The sequence below is a fragment of the Capricornis sumatraensis genome, chromosome 10 (genome assembly GCF_032405125.1).
Source record: "Capricornis sumatraensis isolate serow.1 chromosome 10, serow.2, whole genome shotgun sequence".
Taxonomy (NCBI): Eukaryota; Metazoa; Chordata; class Mammalia; order Artiodactyla; family Bovidae; genus Capricornis; species Capricornis sumatraensis.
Genome location: NC_091078.1, coordinates 80,883,207 through 80,908,074, shown reverse-complemented (window position 1 = coordinate 80,908,074; position 24,868 = coordinate 80,883,207). Strand labels below are relative to the sequence as shown.

At 40.5% G+C, this 24,868-nt stretch overlaps 1 protein-coding gene across 3 annotated transcripts in view; it reads left to right on the top strand.

Annotated features, from left to right (window-relative positions):
* SLC25A26 (solute carrier family 25 member 26) overlaps positions 1–24,868 on the top strand; it is a 144,085-nt gene that overhangs the window by 16,083 nt on the left and 103,134 nt on the right. For all 3 annotated transcript variants that reach the window (XM_068982511.1, XM_068982510.1, XM_068982509.1), the window contains 2 exons: positions 13,323–13,427; positions 14,699–14,746. In XM_068982511.1, the coding sequence (XP_068838612.1) occupies positions 13,323–13,427; positions 14,699–14,746 (153 nt within the window). The remainder of the gene's footprint in view (positions 1–13,322; positions 13,428–14,698; positions 14,747–24,868) is intronic.

Here is a 24,868-nt window from a genome sequence, read left to right as displayed (position 1 = left end):
AGTCAACTCTTCTCATGAGGTGGCCAAAGTACTGGAGTGTCAGCTTCAGCATCAAAGAAGGCCTTAATGTGTTTTTGGCAGTAAGGGTAAAATACTTCCTTTAGAGGCTTGCAGTGAAGACATGCAGATGGACATGGAAGCGTGGACGTACAGTAAAGGGGTCCAGGTATTTTAGGGGAAGTGAATTTGAGTGGATGGATGGGTGTTGAGTCAGGAAAGGCCTCAGAATAGCTCATCCTTGAGCTGATTTTAGAGGATGATGGTGAGGTGGGTTGGTACAGGGAAGGCTCTCGAACTCAAGCAAACACCTTGTTAGATGATGCTTTCAAGTTCCATATGGCTCAGAGATGTGACTACATCATCCTGGAGGGCCCTGCTGCTATGCTGAGGAGTTATTGGCTGTTACCCTTTGAAGGTTTGAGCACCTCAGGGTTGGTGGTTTAAGAGCAACCTCTGGCAGCAGTGTGGAAGTGGGCATGGTGTGTGAATGGAGGCGAGGAGACTTCTACAAATCTCAAGGAGAGAGAGCTGATCAGAGTCCCTGTTGAGGCAGGGCGTGGGATGCAAAGGGAGAAAGTGAGTTCATGAGAATCCAAGTGGGGGCTTGTCTTTGGAAAGCCTTTCCTGCAGCATTCCTTCAGTGCCTTTCCTCGTGGGGGCCTTTGTTAGCTTGTTGTGGCTGTGTTGTGTGCGTGCTTGAGCTCATCTGAGTCTTCTTGAGCTCTGCTCAGAAGCACACCCCAGCTCTTCAGCCAGCCCTCTGAGCCCGAGCTGAGCGTGGAAAGGGGAGGAAGAAGAAGGGGGGTGAGAGAGGGCAGGGCCTGGCATAACTATCCCCATGTGGCGATGATCCTGCTGGTAGTTATTCATTTAAAGAATCAGCGTGGATGTGCTGAGAGATTGTTCCTGGTGGCTCTTGTCAAGGAGCTGCTTACATTCCATTCCACCGCTTGCTTTATGGCTTCTTTCTCCAGCAGATTTCAGACTTTATGTTGCATGGACTTTTTTCTCCCTAATGTGATAGGCAGCATTCATTCAAGTGGTGTTGATTCATGACCTTGACCAGTGTGTTTTACTGATTATCTTATGAGGTTTGTGTAGGGTCATGGGGGAGCTCTGTGTTGGCTTTTTATTTAAGAGCAGTGTCAGTTTATGCTGCACAAATTAAGCTCAGCTTTATAGAAATGATGGGTATGATTTCCATATAGGATAATGAAGTTGAAGAATCTGACTTAAACTACAGAATTTACAGATGCTTGAAGATATCTGAGTGCCTATTATTTATCTAGTACTGTGACTGGGGCTAAGAAGCATAGAATAAGAAATTTTGACCCCTGTCCTTGAGGGATATATAAAGAAGTTGGATACATTTACTAAGTAGGTAGAGAATATTTTGAGGGCCTCTGTAAGGAGGCAGAGTATGGATCATGAGCTGTCAAGTTACACAGATCAGGGTTGGAATTGTGTCCTATCTGTGTATTTGCTCTGTGTCTGCAGGTCATTTACAGGGCTTCCCTGGTGGCTCAGCAGTAAAGAATCCGCCTGCAGTGCAGGAGACACGGGTTCGATTCCTGGGTTGGGAAGATCTTCTGGAGGAGGGCATGGCAACCTACTCCAGTATTCTTGCCTGGAGAATCCCATGGACAGAGGAGCCTGGTGGGCTGCAGTCCATGGGTTCTCAAAAAGTGACTGAAGCTACCGAGCACACATGCATGCAGGCCATTTACACAGCCTTACTGAGCTGTTGTTTTCCTTATCTAGAAAAACTGGGTTAATGCTACCCCAGTCAGAGCTTCAGTGATAACAACACTTCTAAAGTGCTCAGCATAGTGTCTGATAATGTAAAATGTTTATTAAAAATTGGTTCTGGTCCCATGTCATGCAAATTGTTGTTTGGAGCACATTCTTAGACTTTTACAGATTTGTGAAGGCTGTCAGTTCCAGAAAACAAAGAAATCGAAATTCAAAGACATAAGTGATACACTCAAGGTTTCCCAGCTGCTGTGGAAAATAAAACACCATTGCTAAGTGACTAGTTAAACACCTATTACACCTTCAATTTCTACTTTTTATATCTTTTAAAAGTGGCAGAACTGGTGCAGAACTGGAGATGGATGCTGTTTTACTTGGGTAATGTCCCTGGTGTCTCAGACGGTAAAGCATCTGCCCGCAATGCAGGAGACCTGGGTTCGATCCCTGGTTTGGGAAGATGCCCTGGAGAAGGAAATGGCAACCCACTCCAGTACTCTTGCCTAGAAAATTGCGTGGATGGAGGAGCCTGGTGGGCTACAGTCCATGGGGTCACAAAGAGTTGGACACGACTGAGCAACTTCACGAAGAACTTGAATCATTTGAGGTTTACTTCTGAGTTCTGTGAGATTCTATAAGCAACTTCTAGACACAGGGCCTAAAAGATATAATTATTTTTGTTGAGAGGACTCTTAACTTTTTGTGTAGAGTCTGGATTATCAAGTTTGTTAGTTTTGTCAGGGAAGAGAAGACATATACTTAAAAAAAATCTTCTTATGCTCATTGGCTCTTTGTATATGTGTAAAGAGGCTTATAAGGGAGAAAGGCATAGTAAACTTACAGGGTTGGAATTGTGTCCTATCTGAGTATTTGCTCTGTGTCTGCAGGTCATTTACAGGGCTTTCATGTGGCTCAGACAGTAAAGAATCTGTCTGCAGTGCAGGAGCCCTGGGTTCAGTCCCTGCATTGGGAAGATCTGGAGGAGGGCATGGCAGCCCACTCCAGTATACTTGCCTGGAGAATTGCACGGACAGAGGAGCCTGGCTGGACAGTCCATGCGGGTCACAAAACAGTCAGATATGACTGAGGGACTTAAGCGCAAGGAAGGTACAGTAGGATTTATCAGTTGCTTTTTGTGTTTTATCAACAACTGTGATTCCACTTATAACCAGAAGATGGCAGACTTAACAAGCAGATGAACTGTTTGCAGGGGTTTTAAATTTAAATGATGGTGTCGAAAAAGGTAATGTTAGGTATTCTTGATTTGATAACTTGTTTTCTAGAAAGAATTTTGGGAATGTGGAATAAAATACAAGTAAATAAACTGTGCTTTAAAAAATTTTTTGGAGTGCCCTGGATTCTCATTTTCTGTTGTCTCTTTATCTGTTTCTCTCTCATTAACTTGCCACTTGGAGTTTACTATGCAAAGTCTAAAGCAGATTTTTTGTTGTTGTTCAGTCACTAAGTCATGTCTGACTTTTTGTGACCCCATGGACTGCAGTACGCTAGACTTCCCTGTCCTTCACTGTCTCCTGGAGCTTGCTCAAACTCATGTCCATTGAGTTGATGATGCCATCCAAACATCTTATCCTCTGTTGACCCCTTCTCCTGCCCTCAGTCTTTCCCAGCATCAGAGTCTCTCTCAGTGAGTCGGGTCTCTGCATCAGGTGGCCAAAGTATTGGAGCTTTAGCGTCAGTCCTTCCAGCGAATATTCACAGTTGTTTTCCTTTAGGATTGACTGGTTTGATCTCCTTGCTGAGGAACTCTCAAGAGTCTTCTCCAGCACCACCGTTCGAAAGCAGCTTTAGTTTGTGATTAAACTTCGATTGGCTCAGTTTTTAAGTTTCTGTTGAACTACTTATGGCATTGCTGGTTTAAACATGAAGAATTAGCCGATAATTAAACCTGGAAGCTTTAAGTTCATTAGTTGCATGTAAATTGATCCAGATTTTTCATTAAATATGTATCATGTCTTCCAAGGCAGTAAAAATCAAAGCAAAACTAAACAAATGGTACCTATCAAACTTAAAAGTTTTGCACAGCAAAGTGAAAGTGTATGTTGCTCCGTCTTGTCCAACTCTTTGTGACCCCGTGGACTGTAGTCCGCCAGGCTTCTCTGTCCATGGAATTCTCCAGGCAAGAATACTGGAGTAGATTGCCATTTCTCTCTCCAGGGGATCTTCCCAACCCAGGGATCGAACCCGGGTCTCTTGCATTGCAGGCGGATTCTTTACCATCTGAGCCACCAAAGGAAATCATAAACAAAACAAAAAAGCTTCCTGTGGACTTGGAGGAAGTATTTGCAAACAGTGTGACTGACAAGAGCTTAATTTCCAAAATACACAAACAGTTCGTACAGCTCAATAACCAAACAACAACAACAAAAGGCAATCAAAAAATGGGCAGAAGACCTAAATAGACATTTCTCCAAAGACGACATCCCGGTGACCAGTAGGCACATGAAAAGATGCTCGACATTTTTAGTTATTAGAGAAATGCAAATGAAAACATCAGTGAGGTATTACCTCACACTGGTCAGAATGACTATCATCAAAAAGTCTACAAATAGTAAATGCTGGAGACGGGTGGAGAGAAGGGAATCCTACTACACTGTTGGTAGGAATGTAAATTGGTGCACCCATTATGGGAAAAGAGTAAGGCAGTTCCTTAGAAAACTGAAAATAGAGTTGCCATACGGTTCAGCAATCCCACTCTTGGGCATATATCTGGGGAAAACTATAATTCAAAAAGATACATAAACCCCAGTGTTCATAGCATCACTCTAGTAGTCAGGATGTAGAATCAACCTAAATGTCCATGTCCATCAACAGATGAATGAATAAAGGTGTGTGTGTGCTCAGTCGTGCCCGACTCTTTGTGACCCCTTGGACTGCAATCCACCAGGCTCCTCTGTCCATGAGATTTTCCAGGCAAGGATACTGGAGTCGGTTGCCATTTCCTTCTCCAGGAGATCTCCCCAACCCAGGGATCGAACCCGGGTCTCCGGTAAATTCTTTACCAACTGAGCTGGGTGTGTGTGTGTGTGTGTGTGTACACACATATAAATGTATGTATTATACATACTATGTATGTATAATACCATAAAGAACTGTGGTGCTGGGGGAGACTCCTGGGAAAGATTGAGGGCAGAAGGAGAAGAGGGCGTCAGAGGACGAGATGGCTGGGTGGCATCTTTGATGCAGTGAACATAACTTGGCAAACTTCGGGAGATGGTGAGGGAAAGGGAGGGGCCTGGTGTGCTGCAGTCCACGGGGTCCCAAAGAGTTGGACATGACTGGGCAATTGAACAACACATGCAGTGGAATATTACTTAGCCATAAAAATGAAATAATGCCATTTTCAGCAGCATGGTGGACCTAGAGAATATCATATAAGTCAAGTCAGAGAAAGATAAGATGATATCACTTATATGTATAATTTAAAAAATAATACAAAAGTTACAAAACAGAAACAGACTCAGACATAGACAACAGACTTAGAGTTTCCAAAGGGGAAAGGATGAAGAGAGAACTTAGGAGCTAGGGGTTAGCAGATACAAACAACTATACATAAAATAAACAGCAAGGACCTATTGTATAGCACAGGGACCAATATGCAGTGTCTTATAATAAACTATGATGGAAAAGAATCTGATAAAGGAGATGTATATAAAACTGAATCACTTTGCTGTAGCCAAAAGTAATACAACATTGTAAATCTATTATACTTAAATGAAAAAATTCTGGAGATGATAATCGAAAGATTTGGGTTTTATCCTTGCTTCCTAGGGCAAGTAGTTCCCTGACCTTCATTAACTTCTGTCTCAGATTGATTTATATGTTAAATACTGACATAATTAGCTTCTAATATGAAATTAATATTTTTAGGCTGTTTATTAAGTTTCCTACGGGAAGGTCTTAATTCAGGTTTTTTTTTGTGTGTGTAAACTGTGTTGAAATAGTTGGGTAAAAGATAGTGTTAATAAAAGTTACTGTGGATGATACCCAGCAAATTTGAAGAGGGTTTCAAGAATGAGAGGTTGGAGGTGAGACTGTTAATGACTGGCAAGTGATGTGTGGAGGTGTGGGGCTTGGGTAGGGCAATGAAAGAACCAAGGTGTTTTAGCAGCTTCATTCTCTCTCTCTTTCTCTGCCTTCACTCATTTTACTTAATATCAGACTGAGGTTAACTGTGATTTTCTTTCCTTTCGTACACTTACTCTTAGGACTTACAGTTTTGCATCTTGGTGTTCCGTGAATACTAAAAGATATTCTGCTCCCCATTTCAAAAATAAAGACATATCAGAAGAGTTTTTATTTATGTCAACTAAAGAAAAGTCTTGGTAGCAATTTTCATGTTGTAATCATTCTCAATCTGAAGTTCATCAGAGTTTTGATATATTAAATTCCCCTGAGGTCAGTATTGCATTTGAACATTGATTAAAAAAAAAAGAGAGACATGTATTTTCTTTATGAAAAGCCTATTTGTCTTGTCTTTTGATAGAGGTTTAACATAAACAACATTTTGGGGTTTAATGAAAACGTCACCTTCCCTGTGTCATGGATTCACACTGAACCCCAGGTGTCTGTGGAGAGCACGCTCTGAAGAACGGATATCCCCCAAGACCCTCAGACGACATTGCCTTTATTTCCTTTCACGCAGCCATGAGACGGTAACATGTTTTTGTTCCTGTGCAGTGAAATACTCTGGTGTGGCTCAGATTCAAATCTAAGAAAGATCAGAGTTAATAGAAAACCAAATGGAAGGCAGGGGAGCTGCCGAAGGAAATAGAAGCATTACTTTGTGGCCTCTTAGGCCAAAATTGCCGTGCCGGGGAAGTCAGGAAGCCACGCTGGGTGCTTTGTACCTCTTCTGTTAGTTAGATTGTTTTTCGTCGGAGAACCTTTACAAAATTTCTCTTCTGCTGCTGTATTTTTAAGAAATAAAAATCAACATAAGAACATGGAGGGTTATGAAGCATGAAGTTCCATAAATATTTATGCTGAGGCACAAAAGTGGACAATTCCTATTTTCTTGACATATTGGGGTCGTATTTCACTCTTGACCTCTTGAGTTGAAAAATACAAGGAGTTAGTGTACCCTTTTCTTTCTTTTCTCTTTCTTATTTGTTTTTCATTTCTATAATGAGTTTTAGATGCTGGGAACTGCCCTGTAAGGTTCATGTAAGTTTCAGTGCACTTTATTTTCTATCCTGGCTTATAAATATGGCTTTAGAAGTTTGTACTCTCACCAAAAATAACATAATTTATATCCAGTTTTAGTTAGTCGTAAGCTATTTAATGTGTGTGTGTGTTAAAATTGAAACTAAATGTTGTTTTTGTCAGGGCTAATAAGTAGGATTGTTTCTAAAAGCGTATTTTAAGTAGTCTTTTGATTTTATTTTGTCCCTCACTTAAAATCTTTGGTTCAAAACAAATGTTTTTGCCCTTTGAAATTATGTTAAAGAAACTTATGAAGTAATCATACATGTTCATTGTGGAGAATTTAGAAAATGCAAGTGGGCAGAAAAGGCAAAAAATCACCTGTAATCCCACTCTGTTTTTTCTATTCTTTTTGTAACTATTGATACATATAAAAATAGTTTATTCAGTTCAAAGGAAGAAAATGTATTTAGAAAATTCTGAAGTATTGGTAATGTTTTTCTGTGGAAATGATTAATTTTTGGCATTTCCCTTCTTCTTGGGTAGTTTTGTTTACTTTCTACATAATGCCAAAAAATGGTAGATGCAGTTTTGTCGATTAAACCTAAAATCAACTTGGAAAAAAATAAACTAGAGCATTTCGTGTCCCCTCTCCCACCCCTGTTGATTCCAGTTGATTAGTAAAATTAATGCATGTTTTTGCCCTCAGATTATTTATGTTTAGTATGAGAGAAAGCAGTATATTTTCAAAAACTATATGGTATAAGTTAAGTGAAAAATTTTCAATTGAAATTTTTTTTTGGGGAGGTGAGAATAGTCAGGAAATAGTTTATTTGGAGAATAAAGAGAATCTTTTGAGCTTAAAAAAGAGAAAGTGTGATGGGCAAAAATTAAGAATTATAGAAATCAGAACCTACAAGGGTATGATGAAGATTTCTAGTACAAGTCAAATAAGAAAAGCTAGACCCCCGAAGGCGATGGGAATGCTGAGAGTTCACTGACACAGCTGGGACCACCGACTAGGTCTGAAGCCCCTCACCCAGACCACTGCTCATCCCCTCCTGGAGCCAAGTCCGGAATGAACAGCCCAGTTGGGATGCAGAATGGCACCCTGTGTTGAAGGCAGTGCAATTAAAGGGATGCTGCGCCGTGGTGCAGGCATGTGCTTGGGCCCCTGGCTCTACCTTTTCCATAGTCTCGGGGTTTTTCACGTGTCATGCCATTTCTTTCCTAAATTGTCAACCTTTGCCTTGCTGTTACAACTTTCCCTCATCCTACGTACAGATATTTTTACCATCCTAAACTATCTCTCCTAGTGTCTCCCCCACCTTTCTTTCGGAGTTGTCCACACTTGCCCATCTCTTATCTCTGAATCACTTGTGAATTCACTGTAATTCAGTGTGAATTCAGTCTCCTGGCCCAGCCCTCCACTGAAACCATTCTTGGGACCTTCACTAATCCTAACGTGTGCACTGGTTGAGACTCGTGACCCTCTGGTCCCCTTGACTGTCAGCTGTTGAATAGCATTCTTGGTTGCTTGCAGTTTAAATTGATCTTGGCTGTTGTGTGAGAAAAAAGGTTGGTGTTTGGAAACTTGGCAGACATTGCTACTTTCTCTTTCTCCCTTGGTTTGCTTTGGGTGGCAATGTCCCTAACCCTTTTCTTGATCTACATATTCTTAGCCTTCCTAAAAGGGGGTGGCCATGTCACACAATGATGGCCAAATGGATACCCACTAGGGGGCATCTGAAAAAAAAAAAAGAAGAGATCTTTTCTTCTTGCCTGGAATCCAGTTGTGTGACCGGGTCATGCTGGAGGATATTTGAGTCACATTACTCATGAGGCAGCAAGCCTGTGGATAAAAAGGCCAGTACGCCAGTGCTGGCAGAGAAGAAGGAGAAAGAGCATGGATTCTAGCTCACTTTTGTAGAGGTTCTGCACTAAATGTTGACCAACATACTTGTTAGGTGACAACTTAATGTCATTTATTGCCCAAGCCACTAGTTGGTGTTCTGCTGCTTTATCCAAAAGAGATTCTGTAATTGACTCAGAATACTGTTTGAGTATAGAATAGATGGAAGACTGGAGAATGAGGGAAATGAATGGCAAGGGAAGCCATGGCAAGGACCACAATCAGGCCTGTACCTTAGGGTCAGTGCAGTTAGGATGCTGTCCCCGGTGCTGCCTGCTGACTGCCCCTGGACCCTGGACCTTGGATGTTGCTCTCCCGGTAGCCCCAGAACAGTACTGGCCAACAGAAAGATCCTATAAGACAACGGTGTAATTTTACATTTTCTAGTAAAAGAAAAGTGAAAAAAAGCTAGCTGGATGATTTTAATACATGTTCTCAGTCCACATGCATCCAGAGTATTAACCTTTCGACATGTAACCAGGTGAAAGAATTACTCACGGGCTAGTTTACAGTATTTTTGGACACTAAAGCGTTCGGCATCCTTGGTGTGCGCTGTGCTCACAGCAGCTTTCAGTTGCATTTGTGGCTGTGCCAGTGCTCTGTAGCCTCGCGTGGCTAGTGGCTAGGACAGGCCGGGGTCGCTCAGGATGCAAAGCCTTGGGTGGGAGGAGCTGACAAGTGAAGCCTAAGCTGGTGACATGGCCAGGGAGAAGAGTGACTGACACCTTTTGTTTTCTTCAGTGGGGAGCCGCTCACATGTGAGAATTGAAAACTGGGCAGCCACAGAAGACCAGTGTTCACTGCAGCAGTTTTTCCTTCTCATATGTCTGATCAAGTCTTTTTGTCTGCTTTTTAAGAATGGATGTTCCTCGGGATTCTGTTCTTGACCTTTTGACCTTCCCTTTTTGCCCTTTACTTAGGTAATCTAATTCACTCTCTTGATTCCACTTATACCACTTAATGCTGATGATTTCTATGTCTGTATCTCTAGCCCTGTTACTTTGTAGTTTTAGTCAGTTACTAATTTCTTGACCAGATAGAGCCCCTTACCCGTGCCACAGACTTCTCAACATGTTGCAGTCTAAACTCTGAACCTGTTTTCCTCTCCTGACCCCTGGTCTCATTTAACAGTACCACTGTATTGACCTCTTATCAGTCACCAGGTCCTTTCATTTAACCCCTGACTCAAATTTCCTTCTTCTCTGAACTATATTCATGTCCTGGTATCTTGTACAGAACTGTTGTAGCACTCTTAGAGCTCATCTTTTGCTTCTTTTTTGGTCTTCCTCTTTGCCTCTTACCATTCTGTCTCATCTTCCAAGTATTCTCCTACCTGCTGCAGCCAGAGTGATGTCCCTAAAGCACACACAGGTTATCGTTCTTCTGCCTAAACTTTGTGTGTGTATTTTATGTATTTTTTTAATTGAAGCATAGTTGATGTAAAGTATTACGTAAGTTACAGGTGTACAATACAGTAGTTTACAACTTTTAGAGATTATACTCCACTTATTGTAAATTATTGGCTATGTTCCCTGTTTTGTACAGTTTATCCTTGTCGCTTATTCTTTTCCTTGTACCTTATTTTATATCCGATAGTTTATACCTCTTAATCCCCTACCGCTGTAACTCCCCTCCCCCAGCTTCCTCTCGCCATTAGTAGCTACCAAGTTGTTGTGTATCTGAGTCTGCTTCCTTTTGTTATATTCACTGGTCCATTGTATTTGTTTTTTTAGATTCCACGTGTAAGTGATGCCATACTGTATTTGCCGTTCTCTGTTGCACTTCGCTCAGCGTCACGCCCTCCAAGTCCGTCTACGTTGCCGCTGCAGGTCCTCTGCCTCAGCTCTCCCAGTTGTTCCCCTTGTCTGTGCGTTGAAGTCCAACCTCTGTGTGTGGCGCACGGGGCCCCCTGGCTCGGCCATCCGTTCAGTCTTACTCCCCATGGCTTCTGCCCTTGAACTTGCAGCTTTGGTGGTGTGGGACGGGTTGGGTGATCACACACTGTGGATGCTGAGGAGACTCTGTTGCCCTGAGCTCCCGCTTTCATTCTTGTGTGCTTTTCTGCTTCCACTCCCCATCGTGCCCTTTTCACCTTTCTTCACCAGCTAATTCTTACGCATTTGGAAGGTTCTCTGAAGGCATACTATTTGACAATTTTCGTTTTCCCTCAGCCTGGAATTTGGACTAAATACCCCTCCTTTCCATTTCCATACTTGTCTCTGTCTCTCTGAAGTTTCTTGCCATGCATTGTTGAAACTGTTTGTTACGTGACTGTGGGTGCTTTGGGGTCAGGGCAGCTTCTTAGTCTTCTTTACCAGGCAGTTTCTTGTGCCGTATCTGGCTCCATCTGTTTTTATTGAACTGAATCAGTAAATGTGAAAGGAGGCTATGGGTGGAAAGATAAACTGGCCCGAATTGCAAATAGCTTTGCAGACAAAAAGCATTCAAGTGATTGATGAATGAAGGAAAACAGGGTAGATTATATTGTTTTGTAAGTCTTGTCAGTTTGGGGAGAAAAATGACGTGAGGTCGTTAATTCTTTGTTATCCTTGTTATAGCAGTTGGAGCGCATCCACAGAAAGTACTGTTACTTCTGAGCTACGTTTCAGAGGTGATACGGCCATGTTAGCTGACTCCATGACAGCTAGAATCACATCACATACCATCTCTGTTTCTTGTGTCCTGGGGTTGCTGAGGCCTACATCTGTTCTGTGTGTGCTTTGCTTTTGTTGAGGTGAATATGAAGGAAGGATTCGCTAGTGTTTATGCCTAGAGTGGGGGTTGGCAAACTATTGCCTATTGTTATTAAATAAAGTTTTATTGGAACAGAGTTGCACCATTCACATACGGATTACTATCTTTGGCTGCTTTTGTGTTCCCACGGCGTAGTTCAGCTGTAGTGGCAGAGATCGTGTGGCTTGCAAAGTCTAAAATATTTACTGTTTGATTGCTTATATAAAAAGTTTGCTGATTTGTACCTTTGTTGTTGCTGTTATTTAGTCACCAAGTCGTGTCCAACTCTTTGTGACCCCATGGACTGTAGCCCATCAGGCTTTTCTGTCAGTGGGATTTCCCAGGCACGAGTAGTGTGGATTGGGTTGTCATTTCCTTCTCCAGTGGATCTTCCTGACCCAGGGATTGAACCCAAGTCTCGTGCATTAGCAGGCAGATTCTTCACTGCTGAACCACCAGGGAAGCCCAGTTTGTACCTTAATATTAAGAGCTGCTTAGGAGAATCCCAGGGACAGGGGAGCCTGGTGGGCTGCCGTCTATGGGGTCGCACAGAGTTGGACATGACTGAAGCGACTTAGCAGCAGCAGCAGCAATATTCGAAAGACAAAGCCTTATATAATACCCAAATTGGGCAGTAATCTCAAATTAGGAATTAGGAGACTGCAGATTGAAAATGGCAAGTCTCCTATTTGATGGTATGGTTTTCTTAAATTTCTTGTTTTTGTTTCCATTTTGCTGCATGTGTTATTGAAGAAAAAGTGTCCACGTTTTTTATTGTGCCTCATATATATAAAATGCATATTCTAAAAATTTTTAAATTAATTTCCTCAACCGTATACAAAACACTGAACACCAGCGTCAGGTGTGTGAATTCCAAGTTGGAGAAAAAAAAATTGTATCCTTGGCAGACTGCTTGGTCTGTGGAGGCTTAAATGTAGGACTTCCATTATAACAGTTTAAAATGCCAGTTTATATGTCTCCCTCCCTGTTCCCTGCTGCCTTCTGTCCTCCAGTGGGCAGAGTCCCTTCTGATATGACCAGCTCTTTATTGCTAACTGTTTGTCTAAAGATAAGTGGTATACTGAAAGCAGAGTCCTGGATGTGTGAGATTGAGGTGCTGTGTAACTGACGCTGGCATGTCCCCAAGGGTGATGTTATAGTTATTTGTTGACTGGTCTAGTGAACAAATGGTATGGACCAGGCAGGACCTAAGTCTACTCAAATGCTGGAGCAGGGCCCAAAAGTGCCTGGGGTTACTGCTCAGCTGTTGAGTGGTGGGGAGGTCAGGGGTGCTGGAGCTGTGAACAGGTTGAGGCTGGGAATGGAGTGGAATGGAAGACTGGGGTAATCAGCTGATGTTTCAGTCTTGCCTCTGTCATTGTGTATTACTCCAGCAAAGCTAAGGCACTTTGGATTCATTCCTCAAGCAGACATGTTTGAGATGGCTGTCATGTGAACGCCAGAGGCCCTGCTAGGTGTTGGGAGTTCAGAATGAGTACATGAGCTCCTTCCCATGGAGGGGTATATAGGCGGGTGTGCTTGGAGCAGTGAGGCGGGAGGTGGGAGGATCCCCAGAGAACAGTGCATATCCATGAATGCTCTGAGTATTTTAGGTTAAAAAACAAAAACAGAAAACCCTTTTGATGTCTTGCAGGGAGCACTGTACATTATGCTGTTCTTTAACTGCATTTTTGCTTATAAAAAAATTTCCACTCTCATAACAATTACTTCATTTTAAGGATATAATTAAATTTGTGTATTTTAGGTTGCCTGCCTGATTCGAGTTCCTTCTGAAGTAGTTAAGCAGAGGGCACAAGTATCTGCTTCTTCAGGAACATTTCACATTTTCTCTAACATCTTATGTCAAGAGGTGAGAACATGTGTGTTTTTTATGGCTGCATCGAGTCTTAGTTGTAGCATGAGGGATCTAGTTCCCAGACCAGGGATCGAATCTGGGCCCCCTGCATTGGGAGCACAGTCTTAGCCACTGGGCCACTAGCGGAGTCCTGAGAATATGTTTCTAAGCTCTCGTATTGAGGGTATTTTATTGTAGCTGATAGGAACATTGTGGCCCTCATCCCAGGAGCCTTAGAGCTTAAGGCTAAATTTACTGTCCAATTATAGCAGATGTTAATGCTGAGATTATCTTTGCCTTTCCATTGTTTTCAATTTCTTATTTTCAATTTTCTTTTTCAAATTTCTAAACCCAGTAAGTATGTGTCCTACATTGTGATTGGCCTGTTGTTCTTTTGGAATCAGAAAAAGAATAAATAGTGAATATATAAATGAATAAAGATGTATTAAAACATCTCTGCAGAATTTGAGAACCATGGAAGAGACCTGTGGTAATGAACTGACACTAGTGACCCCTGTCATAATGTTTGTATATACTTGTAATTCGTCTTATACTGGCTCGTGTTAACCTGTGGGTCAGAAATCATGCTTGCTGACCATGTGACTGGGGACCATTGCGCTGCTTTTCTTTATAGTTTCTACAGAAGTCCCCCACCCCCCCATCTTTTTTTTTTAATGGAAATCAGTCTCATGAAAATTTCATTGAGTCCAGGTTTTAGAGTTATTTCTAATGATCCCTCTGTCACCTCGATGAGGAGACATTGAGTATTTAATCTTGTGAATGAGATCAGTCCAGGGAAGGGTCCCTGTTGAATCATGTGGGTAGTTAAATAGATCAAGGCTTTTCCAGAGGTATTTATCACTTTTGAGAGATTATTTATGAATTTATCATGTCTGATGATTGAACATACAAAATATAAATATAATTTTGTTTTTATATGAAAGGATAGCATTCTGTGTGCATTTACTTTTGAAAATACGTTTATTTAAAGCATCTCAAGTATTTTTTTTCCCAAGAGACGAAATGTTGAAAACTAGTAAAGCTTAGTTGAATTGTAATCAGCTTTATTATTTTATTACAAATGATGTTCTCATTTGAAAGGAAGCTAACCTGAGCTTTATGTACCTTAGGCCAGTTTAGCACCTTTAACCTCTTGGAGAATTGTGGTCATATTGAATATTTTAAAACTCAAACTTTAGAAAAGGTTAATCTGCTTTATGCAGAATGTTGTTTAGAAGTCTCTGCAATTCTGACTTTCTGAGCTCTTGGCTTTTTATTTGTTTCAGGGCATCCAAGGATTATATCGAGGCTACAAAAGCACTGTTTTAAGAGAGGTAACTAACCAAATTTCTAATATTGAAGTATAAGAGAATGATATGCGTTGTTCAATAAATTTATTTGGAGAGATTGGTTTAAAAAATTACAAAGGGAAATTATTGATCACTGTGTAGTCTTTTTTTTTGTTTAATTTTTAAGGAATGGGATTAAAAAACAGTGTATTTTTTCTTTTTGACTGGTCTGGTGTGGGCTTTCTCTATTTGTGACGAGCTGGGGCTAGTTGTGGGGCAGGGGCTGCATGTTGTGGAGGCTTCTGTTGATGAAAGAATGGAGCCCACTAGGGCGCACGGGCGCCATAGCGTTTGGGCTTCAGTAGTTGCAGCACATGGTCTTAACTGCCCCATGGCATGTGCAAACTTCCTGGACCAGGGATCAAACCTGTGTTCCCTCCATTGGCAGGTGGATTCTTAACCACTGGACCATAGGGAAGTCCACTGTTACCTTGGTTCTTAAATCTGGTGACTGGGTAGAATGAGTTGGTCCTGCTGAAAGGGCAACCCCAATGGTCAGAATGACCCATCCTATAGCTTCATTTATCTAAGGTGGCTACTTGGCCACCACAGCTGACATAGTAAGAAATAGCTACTAAGGGCAAGATGTCAAGTTAATTACTGCAATACACAAAATGAGTGACAAAATGGTCATGAAAGAAGCACTCTGGGAGACAGGTGTCTCAAAGGCTGTTTTTATATGAAAAATTGTACAGTTAGCTCCTGTCTTCCAGATGACAAAACACGATGTTTTAGAAAGTTCAGTCTGACCTGGAGAGCTGGCCGGCCCAAGAGTCTCAGTGCAGTGTGTCTTGGAGAAGCCTTCTAGCTTCAAAATTCTGAGGTTCAATATGTGGTCAGTGTCTTTTTTTCTTTGGTTGAAAAAAAGCAAAGTATTTTAGTATGTATATTACTATAGAAAACATGTTTTAATTTTTTATTCACATACAAGAGGCAACTTTTTTTTTTTTTGGGGTTTTGTTGTTTTACTTTTTTTAGATTTTTTTTAAGATGGGAAGGATAATTGCTCTACAATGTTGTGTTGGCCTTTGCCATACAATGCAAATCAGTCATAACTCTCTATATATTCCCTCCCAGAAGAGGCTATTTTGAGGTTTAAAAGTTGATTTATAGATAAGGTAGCATATGGAATATAAGAGAAGTCTTTGTTTGGCTTGGGACATAAGTTGGTTTCTTTTTTTTTTTTTTTGATGAGTTTAAATCCTAGACTTTTTTTTTGAGGTGTAATTTACAAATGAAATTGTGAGGCATTTGAAGTATACAGTGTGATGATTTGATATAGGTATACATTGGGAAAAGGATTAGGACATAATTTTTGATTAAAATGCAAAAGAGAATCTGCATACCTCTCCTGAATCCTTGTTTTCTGTTTGGATTTCTCTTGGATGCTAAAATGTCCTCATTTATAAAAATGTGTTTAATTTAAATACATATTATAATTAGCAGAATATTGAAATTCTTTGGAATCTGAATTTTATTCCCAGGTAGTTTTTTATTTTGTCTTTTTTGTTGTTAGTATAGATTACAATCTTCTTTATGAAACACCAGCACTGTTAGGTGTTATTTGAAGCTTTGATTTCTATGAAGTAATAACCTTTAGTGCAGTGGCGGTGTTGATGTATATCTTTGAAAAACTTCTTTTGAAGGCAGACTGAATGTTTCAAAATTAAGTTATTTGTTTGAAGATGACTTCTGCCTTTCAAAATAACCATCTTCATTCTGTACTTGTTTTCTGACTCACTAAGCACTTGTTATTTACTCAGGTTTCACCTGGGTGCAGGAAAAAGAGAGGTGGGCAATGAGGCTCTTTTTTATTTTTCTGTGAGATGTCGAATGAATGAATATTTACATGCCAGAGAATACTCATTGTGCATACAAATAGGTAAAACATGGTTACAACTGCATTCTGTTTTTTTTAAAATTTGTTTTGACGTACGTCACACTAGTAATTAATTTCTAGGCTGCAGCCCTTGCTAAAAGTGTGACCCTGCTGAGACGACTTTGTTTACTCAAAATGGCAGTGGTTTACTGAAAATTTAATTGGGGTCTTCTGCATTATGCATTTTAATAAAAGATCCTTCAGAATTGATTTTAGTTGAGATATTGCTTTTGTACAGATTCTCAGAGAGAATGAGAGAAGAGTTATTGCCAAATGAAACATAGCTTCTTCTCAAAATGAGAAAAATAAGTGATGTATCTTCTTTAAACAAAATTTTTGCATTATAAATAGTTTCAGTTTTTACATTGTTCTGACATGAGTATAAGATCTTTTCACCAAGAGCTTGTTTGATTGTTTCAATAAGAAAATACATTGAAGCCTTCGTGAGAATCACGAGAAAGCTTATACATTTATTCTGTGTGCGTTTTTTGTTTAAAATCGTTTCATCTCCCTCACAGTAGCCCATTAGAGTGAAATTGAAGTTTGAATCCATGCCTTATAAGATAGATTATGTGTGTTCCTTAGGTTTTGTGAATGCTATCACATGGTTTTTTCTGCATTTGATGTTTGTGGAGATTGCGTGCTTATCCCTTATGTCCTCCTAAATTATTTTAGTTACTGTGAATTTTAGACAGAGTCTAAGCAAGGTCAACCGATTATACTCTTTATCTCACCCTTTCAGTATTGATATTCCTCATGATCTAGGCCAGATTAAATGTGGCCAAGCATTGTGGGGCAGTGCGGTTATTTCAGTAACATGGAAATGGGGAGTAAAGTCACAACAGCCTCTGTAGCCGGGGTTTCAGAGGGTCCATTGACCTCGACATAGCATATTCAAAAGCAGAGACATTTCTTTGCCAACAAAGGTCTGTCTAGTCAAAGCTATGGTTTTTCCAGTGGTCATGTATGGATGTGTGCACATGAACTAAGCATCAGGGTCTGTAGGAGGCACCTCATGTGGATCTCCTCATTTAATTCGCATGGTAACTTCAATATAATTAAAACCCTCAGTTCACAGTAAAGGAATAAACTCTCTCTCAGATACATATTCATATGCCCAGTCTCACTTAAAATTACAGTGAGATCACTTCTGCCTCTGAGATTGCTAGTACCATTGGTGAGAAGTGTAAAAGTGTTAGCTACTTCACTTGTGCCCGACTCTTTGAGACCCCATGGACTGAAGCTTGCCAGGCCACTCAGTCCATGGGATTCTTCAGGCAAGAATACTGGAGTGGGTTGCCATTCCCTTCTCCAGGAGAGCTTCCCAACTCAGGGATCAATCTTTGTCTCCTGCACTGCAGGCTGATTCTCTACCATCTGAGTCAACAGGGAAGCCCCAGCTGTAAAGTGGCTGCTCCTAACTGGCTTCCGCACAAGAATGTGAATCCTTTAGGGCAGAAGTGTTCTGCGTGGTGCCCAACACACACAGCAGGCACCTTTAAAAAGGAGTAGAATGTGGGGAGAATACCCATTTGTTGAGCTTAACTTACTGGAAATGACTTGCCTCTCTGTTTTCTTTTGCTACAGAAATTCCTTTCTAATTCACATCCAAGGTCGAGAGGCTGCTCTCCATACAACTTGTGGGTCAGTCAGTTCATTTCAGTTCAGTTCAGTCACTCAGTTGTGTCTCTTTGCGATCCCAGGCTTCCCTGGCCATCACCAACTCCCGGAGTTTACTCAAACTCATGTCCATTGAGTCGGTGCTGCCATCCAACCATCTCATCCTCTGTCATCCCCTTCTCCTGCCTTCATTCTTTCCCAGCATCAGGGTCTTTTCCCACGAATCAGTTCTTTGCATCAGGTGGCCAAAGTATTGGCGTTTCAGCCTCAGCATCAGTCCTTCCGATGAACACCCAGGACTGATTTCCCTTAGGGTGGACTGGTTGGATCTCCTTGCAGTCCAAGGGCCTCTCAAGAGTCTTCTCCAACACCACAGTTCAAAAGCATCAGTTCTTTGGTGCTCAGCTTTCTTTATGATCCAACTCTCACATCCGTACATGACCACTGGAAAAACCATAGCCTTGACTAGATGGACCTTTGTTGGCAGAGTAACGTCTCTGCTTTTTAATATGCTGTCTAGGTTGGTCATAACTTTTCTTCCAAGGAGTAAGCGTCTTTTAATTTCATGGCTGCGGTCACCATCTCCAGTGATTTTGGAGGCCAAAAACATAAAGTCTCTCACTGTTTCCATTGTTTCTCCATGTATTTGTCATGAAGTGATGGGACCAGTTGCCATGATCTTGGTTTTCTGAATGTTGAGCTTTAAGCCAGCTTTTTCACTCTCCTCTTTCACTTTCAAGAGGCTCTTTAGTTCCTCTTCACTTTCTGCCAAAAGGGTGGTGTCATCTGCATATCTGAGGTTATTGATATTTCTCCCGGCAATCTTGATTCTAGCTTCTGCTTCTTCCAGTCCAGCATTTCTCATGATGTACTCTGCATAGAAGTTAAATAAGCAGGGTGACAATATACAGCCTTGACGTACTCCTTTCCCAATTTGGAACCAGTCTGTTGTTCTATGTCCAGTTCTAACTGTTGCTTCTTGACCTGCATACAGATTTCTCAAGAGGCAGGTCAGGTGGTCTGGTATTCCCATCTCTTTCAGAATTTTCCACAGTTTATTGTGATCCGCACAGTCAAAGGCTTTGGCATAGTCAGTAAAGCAGAAATAGATGTTTTTCTGGAACTCTCTTGCTTTTTCGATGATCTAGTGGATCAGGGCCCCGCCCATCAGAACTAGACTCGATTTTACCCCTCAGGCAGTCTCTTCCATCAGGAAGCTTCCATAAGCCTCTTATCCTTCTCCATCAGAGGGCAGACAGAATGAAAACCACAGTCAGAGAAAACTAGCCAATCTGATCACAGGGGTCACAGCCTTGTCTAACTCAGTGAAACTATGAGCCATGCCATGTAGGACCACCCAAGACAGACAGGTGATGGTGGAGAGTTCTGACAAAACCTGGTCCACTGGAGAAGGGAAATGGAAAACCACTTCAGTATTCTTGTCTGAGAACTCCATGAACAGTGTGAAAAGGCAAAAAGATAGGAAACTGAAAGATGATCTCCCCAGGTTGGTAGGTGCCCAGTATGCTACTGGAGATCAGTAGAGAAATAACTCCAGAAAAACTGAAGAGACATAGCCAAAGCAAAAGCATCACCCAGCTGTGGATGTGCTTGGCGATGAAAGTAAAGTCCTGAGGCTTAGGATATATTCAGAATATATTAACTGTGGTTAATAGTATTCTCAGTAACTGAAAGGGCTTTTGACAGGAAATGTCATCTGACTGTGGAATGCTACTGTCTCTTACCAGCTGTTTGCCCTTGGCAAGGAACTTAACCTCTCTGAGCCCACCTTTGCCTGTGTGTATTTGGAACCTCATGTTGATTTTCTTGCTGCAGTCTCATGAAGGAGGTGTTACAGCAGTATGGTCTGCTAAGACCAGAGATGAAGCAAGCTGCCTCTAGGCTGTGAGGTTCTTGAACAGGGATGCAACCTTGTTCTGTCTGCACGTAAACATGTGAATGCTGTCTCATGATGATGAATACACACTAGTTGTGTTTGAACCAGAGGCTCACTATCTGTTACTGCTTAAAGAGCTTCTCAGCTCCCAATTGGAGAGAGTTTTATCCAAATATCTTGTAGAATGAAGTTGTTTATTCAGTTAACAAACTGCAACCTGCAGTTGATTTTGTTTTTGCTGGCTACTTCTGTAGGAAAAACAACATATTGGTTATAGTAATGTACAGTTACTTTAGTTGATGGTTGAACTGAGCAAAATTACTAATGTAAATGGTTTGGAAAATTTTTCGTAGTTATTCTTTTTTAGGTCATGTTGATAATTTACTGGAATTTTTTCTCCAAGTAAGCTTACCGACTAAGAGGAAGGCTTTCTTTGGAAGATTGCAATAGTTGAATGATTTCTGTTGAAAAATGTTTTCAAGCAACTGTGGCTAGAATTGTTGTTTACCATTCTTAAATCTGTGTACTATTTCCTGCCTTCATGATAGTACGAAGAGAAAGAAAGTATTCTCTGATGAGAACTTTGCTCCTTCTATCAAGGGTTTGTATCTGTGTGTGTGTGTGTGTGTGTGTGTGTGTGTGTGTGTGTGTGTGTGTGTGTGTGTGAGAAATTGTTTCTTTGGCTTTACCGCTTCCTTTCTCTTTTGATTTGCTTCAGTTATGTCTGGCTATATGTAATTATGCCTAGTCTTCCCAGGCAGTCTATAAGATCCACATGAAGATAGCAGTGGGGTTTTACCTCTTTGTATTATGCGCAGGCTCTGGGGGTAACACCTGCCACAGTCAGTGCTCAGTAATTATTTGTTGCTTTTTTCATTCCTTTAAGTTTGATTGTGTTTTGTTCAGATGCTGTTAGACACCGTGACCATTTCAGAATGCTGGGGGAACTCTAAGGGAACTTGGAATTGTGCCGGGTGGGGGCTCAGCCTTTGACACACTACAGTAGAAGATCTTTGCATTAGAGAGGTGATGAAATACCAGAGTATACCCTTTTCTAAGATTTCTGTCTTCTTAACCCTTGAAAAAAATAGTTTGTATAAAGCTGGTTTTATTAGAAGAGTAATTAATTCCCCCCATTCCCCTACATCTTTAATAATTCACTTTAAAGGGGAAAAAGTGATTGTAAATCTTTCCAAACTTTTTTTCCCCTGAACTTTTAATGTGAAATTGTTTTTCAGTTAAAATCCAATGCAAACATATTGAACCTTGTTTTAATCCTACATAATTCATTTTATTAACTATGACCAAATAGAACATCTGTTAAAATTCCATAATGTTAGCTTCATGGGAAAAGAAAAAAAAAAGTCCATTTGCTCTTGGAATTTGTCCATTGTTTTATTGTTGAGGCTTTCAGTAAATGTGTAATGAGACATTCTTATTAATGGGAATATTAAACAAATGAAAATGAAATATTGCCTTTAATCACAAGCGGTTTATAAAATGAGTCACCTAATTACATTTACTTTATTATAACTTTACCGTAGAGATGGTCTATGAGGAATGAACAATACTTCATTCTTTAATCCAGAGAGTAAACTTGTTACTCCTCAAATATGGATTTCAGCCTACAGTTTTTCATCATCTCTTAAATAAACAAAGTTTTAGAAAGAACAATTTTGTAAAATTATCTTAATGTAGAAAGATTACTTTAGCCCCTCAGTGCATATTTTCTCATGTTTTGTTTACATGAAACCAGCTGCTATTTACTTTTCTTGTTCTTAGGACAAATTTCATTTGCACTGTACAGTTTTGAAAAGGCTACATATTCCGTTGTTGCATGGTGGCCCTGTTGTCTGGAAGGGATACCCATTCATGTCTGTAGAGCTTCCGGAAAAGCAAATTAATAGCATGAATCTTCAGTGGAAGTGTAAGAAAAGCTGTTGAATAAAGGTGGAAACTGTCTCTTCTTTTTCAAGGTGGAAACTATTTCTTCTCTTTAAATGTTAGCATCATATACCATAATATTGAAATAGCTGTGTCTAGGGTGTTTGTGCTTTTTCAGCTCATGTGAAATATCCTGTCTCTTCACATTTGTGTTAATTTAGATGGCAGAGTGATTGTAAAGAACAGAGGGGCTGACTACAGTGGCTGAACTAAAGTATGCTTGTCCTTAAAACAAGTTTTTTTTCTCTTACTCTGTAACAAGAAATCTGGAGATGGTCCCTCTAATGCTGGTGTACTGGTTAAATGATGGGCATCTAGGAACCAGGTTCTTTTCATTCTGCTTGCGGAACCCTAGTACTCTGGCAGAATTACTCATGATTATAGAATGGCTGCTGCACTTTTGGGCCCGTGGCCCTTGTCCAGGCATGAAGTGGGAAGGGCAGGAGGTGTTATCTGTCACTCTGTTTACTTAGAAGACAAAGGTTTCTTGGGCCAGGTGTCTAAAGCTCTCCTGAGTTGCATGGGCATTGAGATGTTTGTATACATTGTGGTTTTTCAGTGTCGTAGGTAAAGGCAGGCACAGAGGGTGTTGGGACCACAGATGCTGAGTCACCAGCCTGCAACATCTGCTCTGTTCTCTCTATTGTAGTTCAAACTGAGTTGCTTCAGAAAGGAAACAGTCTCATGTACCCGTGACTCCAGTTGGGGATCCTGTTTTTCACATTCAGATCACGTCTGGACTACAGATTTTTGGACATTTAATTCTACTTTGTAAATTTTGATATCTGTTCTTTTTTTCTGTCACCTTTGTTTTTGTGAGCATAGTGTGGGAAGCTCTTCTTCTAAAATCATTTGTCAGTCTGTAATCTTTAATCTGGAGATGGACTTTACTTCAAAATTACTTATTTTTCATACATTTTTTATTTTAAAGTGAATATCTCAGAGTACCTATAGTGACATTTGAAGTAATAGCTAACGTTGACCAAGTATTTACAATGTTTCCGTGCTACATTCTTAACATACCCTCACATACCCTTACACTAACCCAAAACACGATTCATTCTTTGTGGAAACTGAGGCTTAGCAAGGCTGTGGTTCGTCCAGAGTCTCGCATCCGGTAAGGGAGGAAACCGAGGACTTGAAAGCTCGTGACATTAGGCCCTGTGGTGAGCTATATATTTTGCATTTTATACACAGACAAATTTTTCAGGAGAAGAAAATCATATATTTAAAATTTAATACTCTATATTTTTTATTTTTTCTCATTTTTAAACCTTTAAGTAGACATTAGTGCCAGGAGTTTGGGAAAAATAAGTTCTCAGTGGCTAAAGGTTTCCATGACATGAAAAGGAAAGTTAATCAGAGGACGTAAATGGAGACTCTGTGTTGATAGAGATGTTCATGGTGAATAGTGGCTTGTAGGTGCACGTTATTCCATATGTCTGCATGATTCGTTCTTACATTCAGGTGTTCCTTCACATGCCCCTTCTCTGAGGGGCCTGATGTGACCACGCCAGCTTACATACACACCTGCCAGAACCCTGCCCGGTTACTTGGTACCCTAGCAGGTACCATTTCTTATTTATGAATTTGTTGTTGTTGTTCTTCCTTCCTCTCTTCACTGGAATGTACTCTCTTTTGAGAGCAAGTGCTGCTTGTGTGTTTTCTTCCCTACTGTTAGTCCAACACCTAGAGGAGTCCTTGACATACAGCACACTCAGAAAGTATTCAGCAATTACAAATCAAGTACTTAATCACACATTTCAGAAGTAGACTAGTTTCAAATACTTAGATATTTAAAATCTCCACCAGATGCCCAGACTGAGATGTATGTGGCAAGAATTATGGAGTCCTAACTTAATTCCCAGACCAGTTAGTGATTTTCTGCCGTCTGAACTTTCTGCACTTCCAGTGAGTTTAATTTTCTCCTTGTCTTTTCTTATCACATTTCCTGGTATTCTTGAGCCTTCTTTTTAATTTTGAGCCCTTATTTTAATTTTGTCATTTCTTGTTAAGTGTTGGTCTTATGAATGTTTTATATATGTAAAACTGTTTTTGAAATGACACGTGAAAATAGCAACTTATTCATTTAGAAACTCTTTCATCAGCTGTGTGCAACTTACGCACAGTGAATACTGGGTAGAAATTACTCTTGAGATGCTTAGGATTGTATATTGTCTTATTGACTGAACAAGCACCGTCTTATAAGAGATGTTAAAAACTTTGTGTATTAAGAAAACCAAATGTGAAGGTAAAATCTCGAATGTTTATGTATAAATCAAGGATTGTGGTTGCAGGGAGTCCTATAAAAGAACTATTGGAAATGCTTACCTGTGGGTTTTGTTGTCTATAGCACATTACCCTGGGAACATACAATGATAACAGTTAAGTTTGAATTCTGGGCTTGAATTTACTTGTGTAGTGTTGTCCAAAGAAATTTGTTCGGGTTTTCCCGTTACATTATATGGAAAACCCTGAATGAACTTTTTGGCCAACCTAGTATTTTTCTAATTTTTAGATAAAACTATAAAGTATTGACTTTTTCTTCCTTTAAAAATTGATCATTAGGCTGAGGCTTGGAAAAGTTAAGCAGTGCAGCTACTATATATGGTATATGGCAGGTCTGGAAGCAGAGACCCAGCCTGTGTGTTGCCAAAGTCTGAGTTTCTGGTTATACTTGGCTTCCTGCTCATGTTTTGCAGATAAATTCCCTGTTCATTGCTCTCTGAATTTTTCAATAAATTGTGGGAAAGTAAAGTGGTGGTAT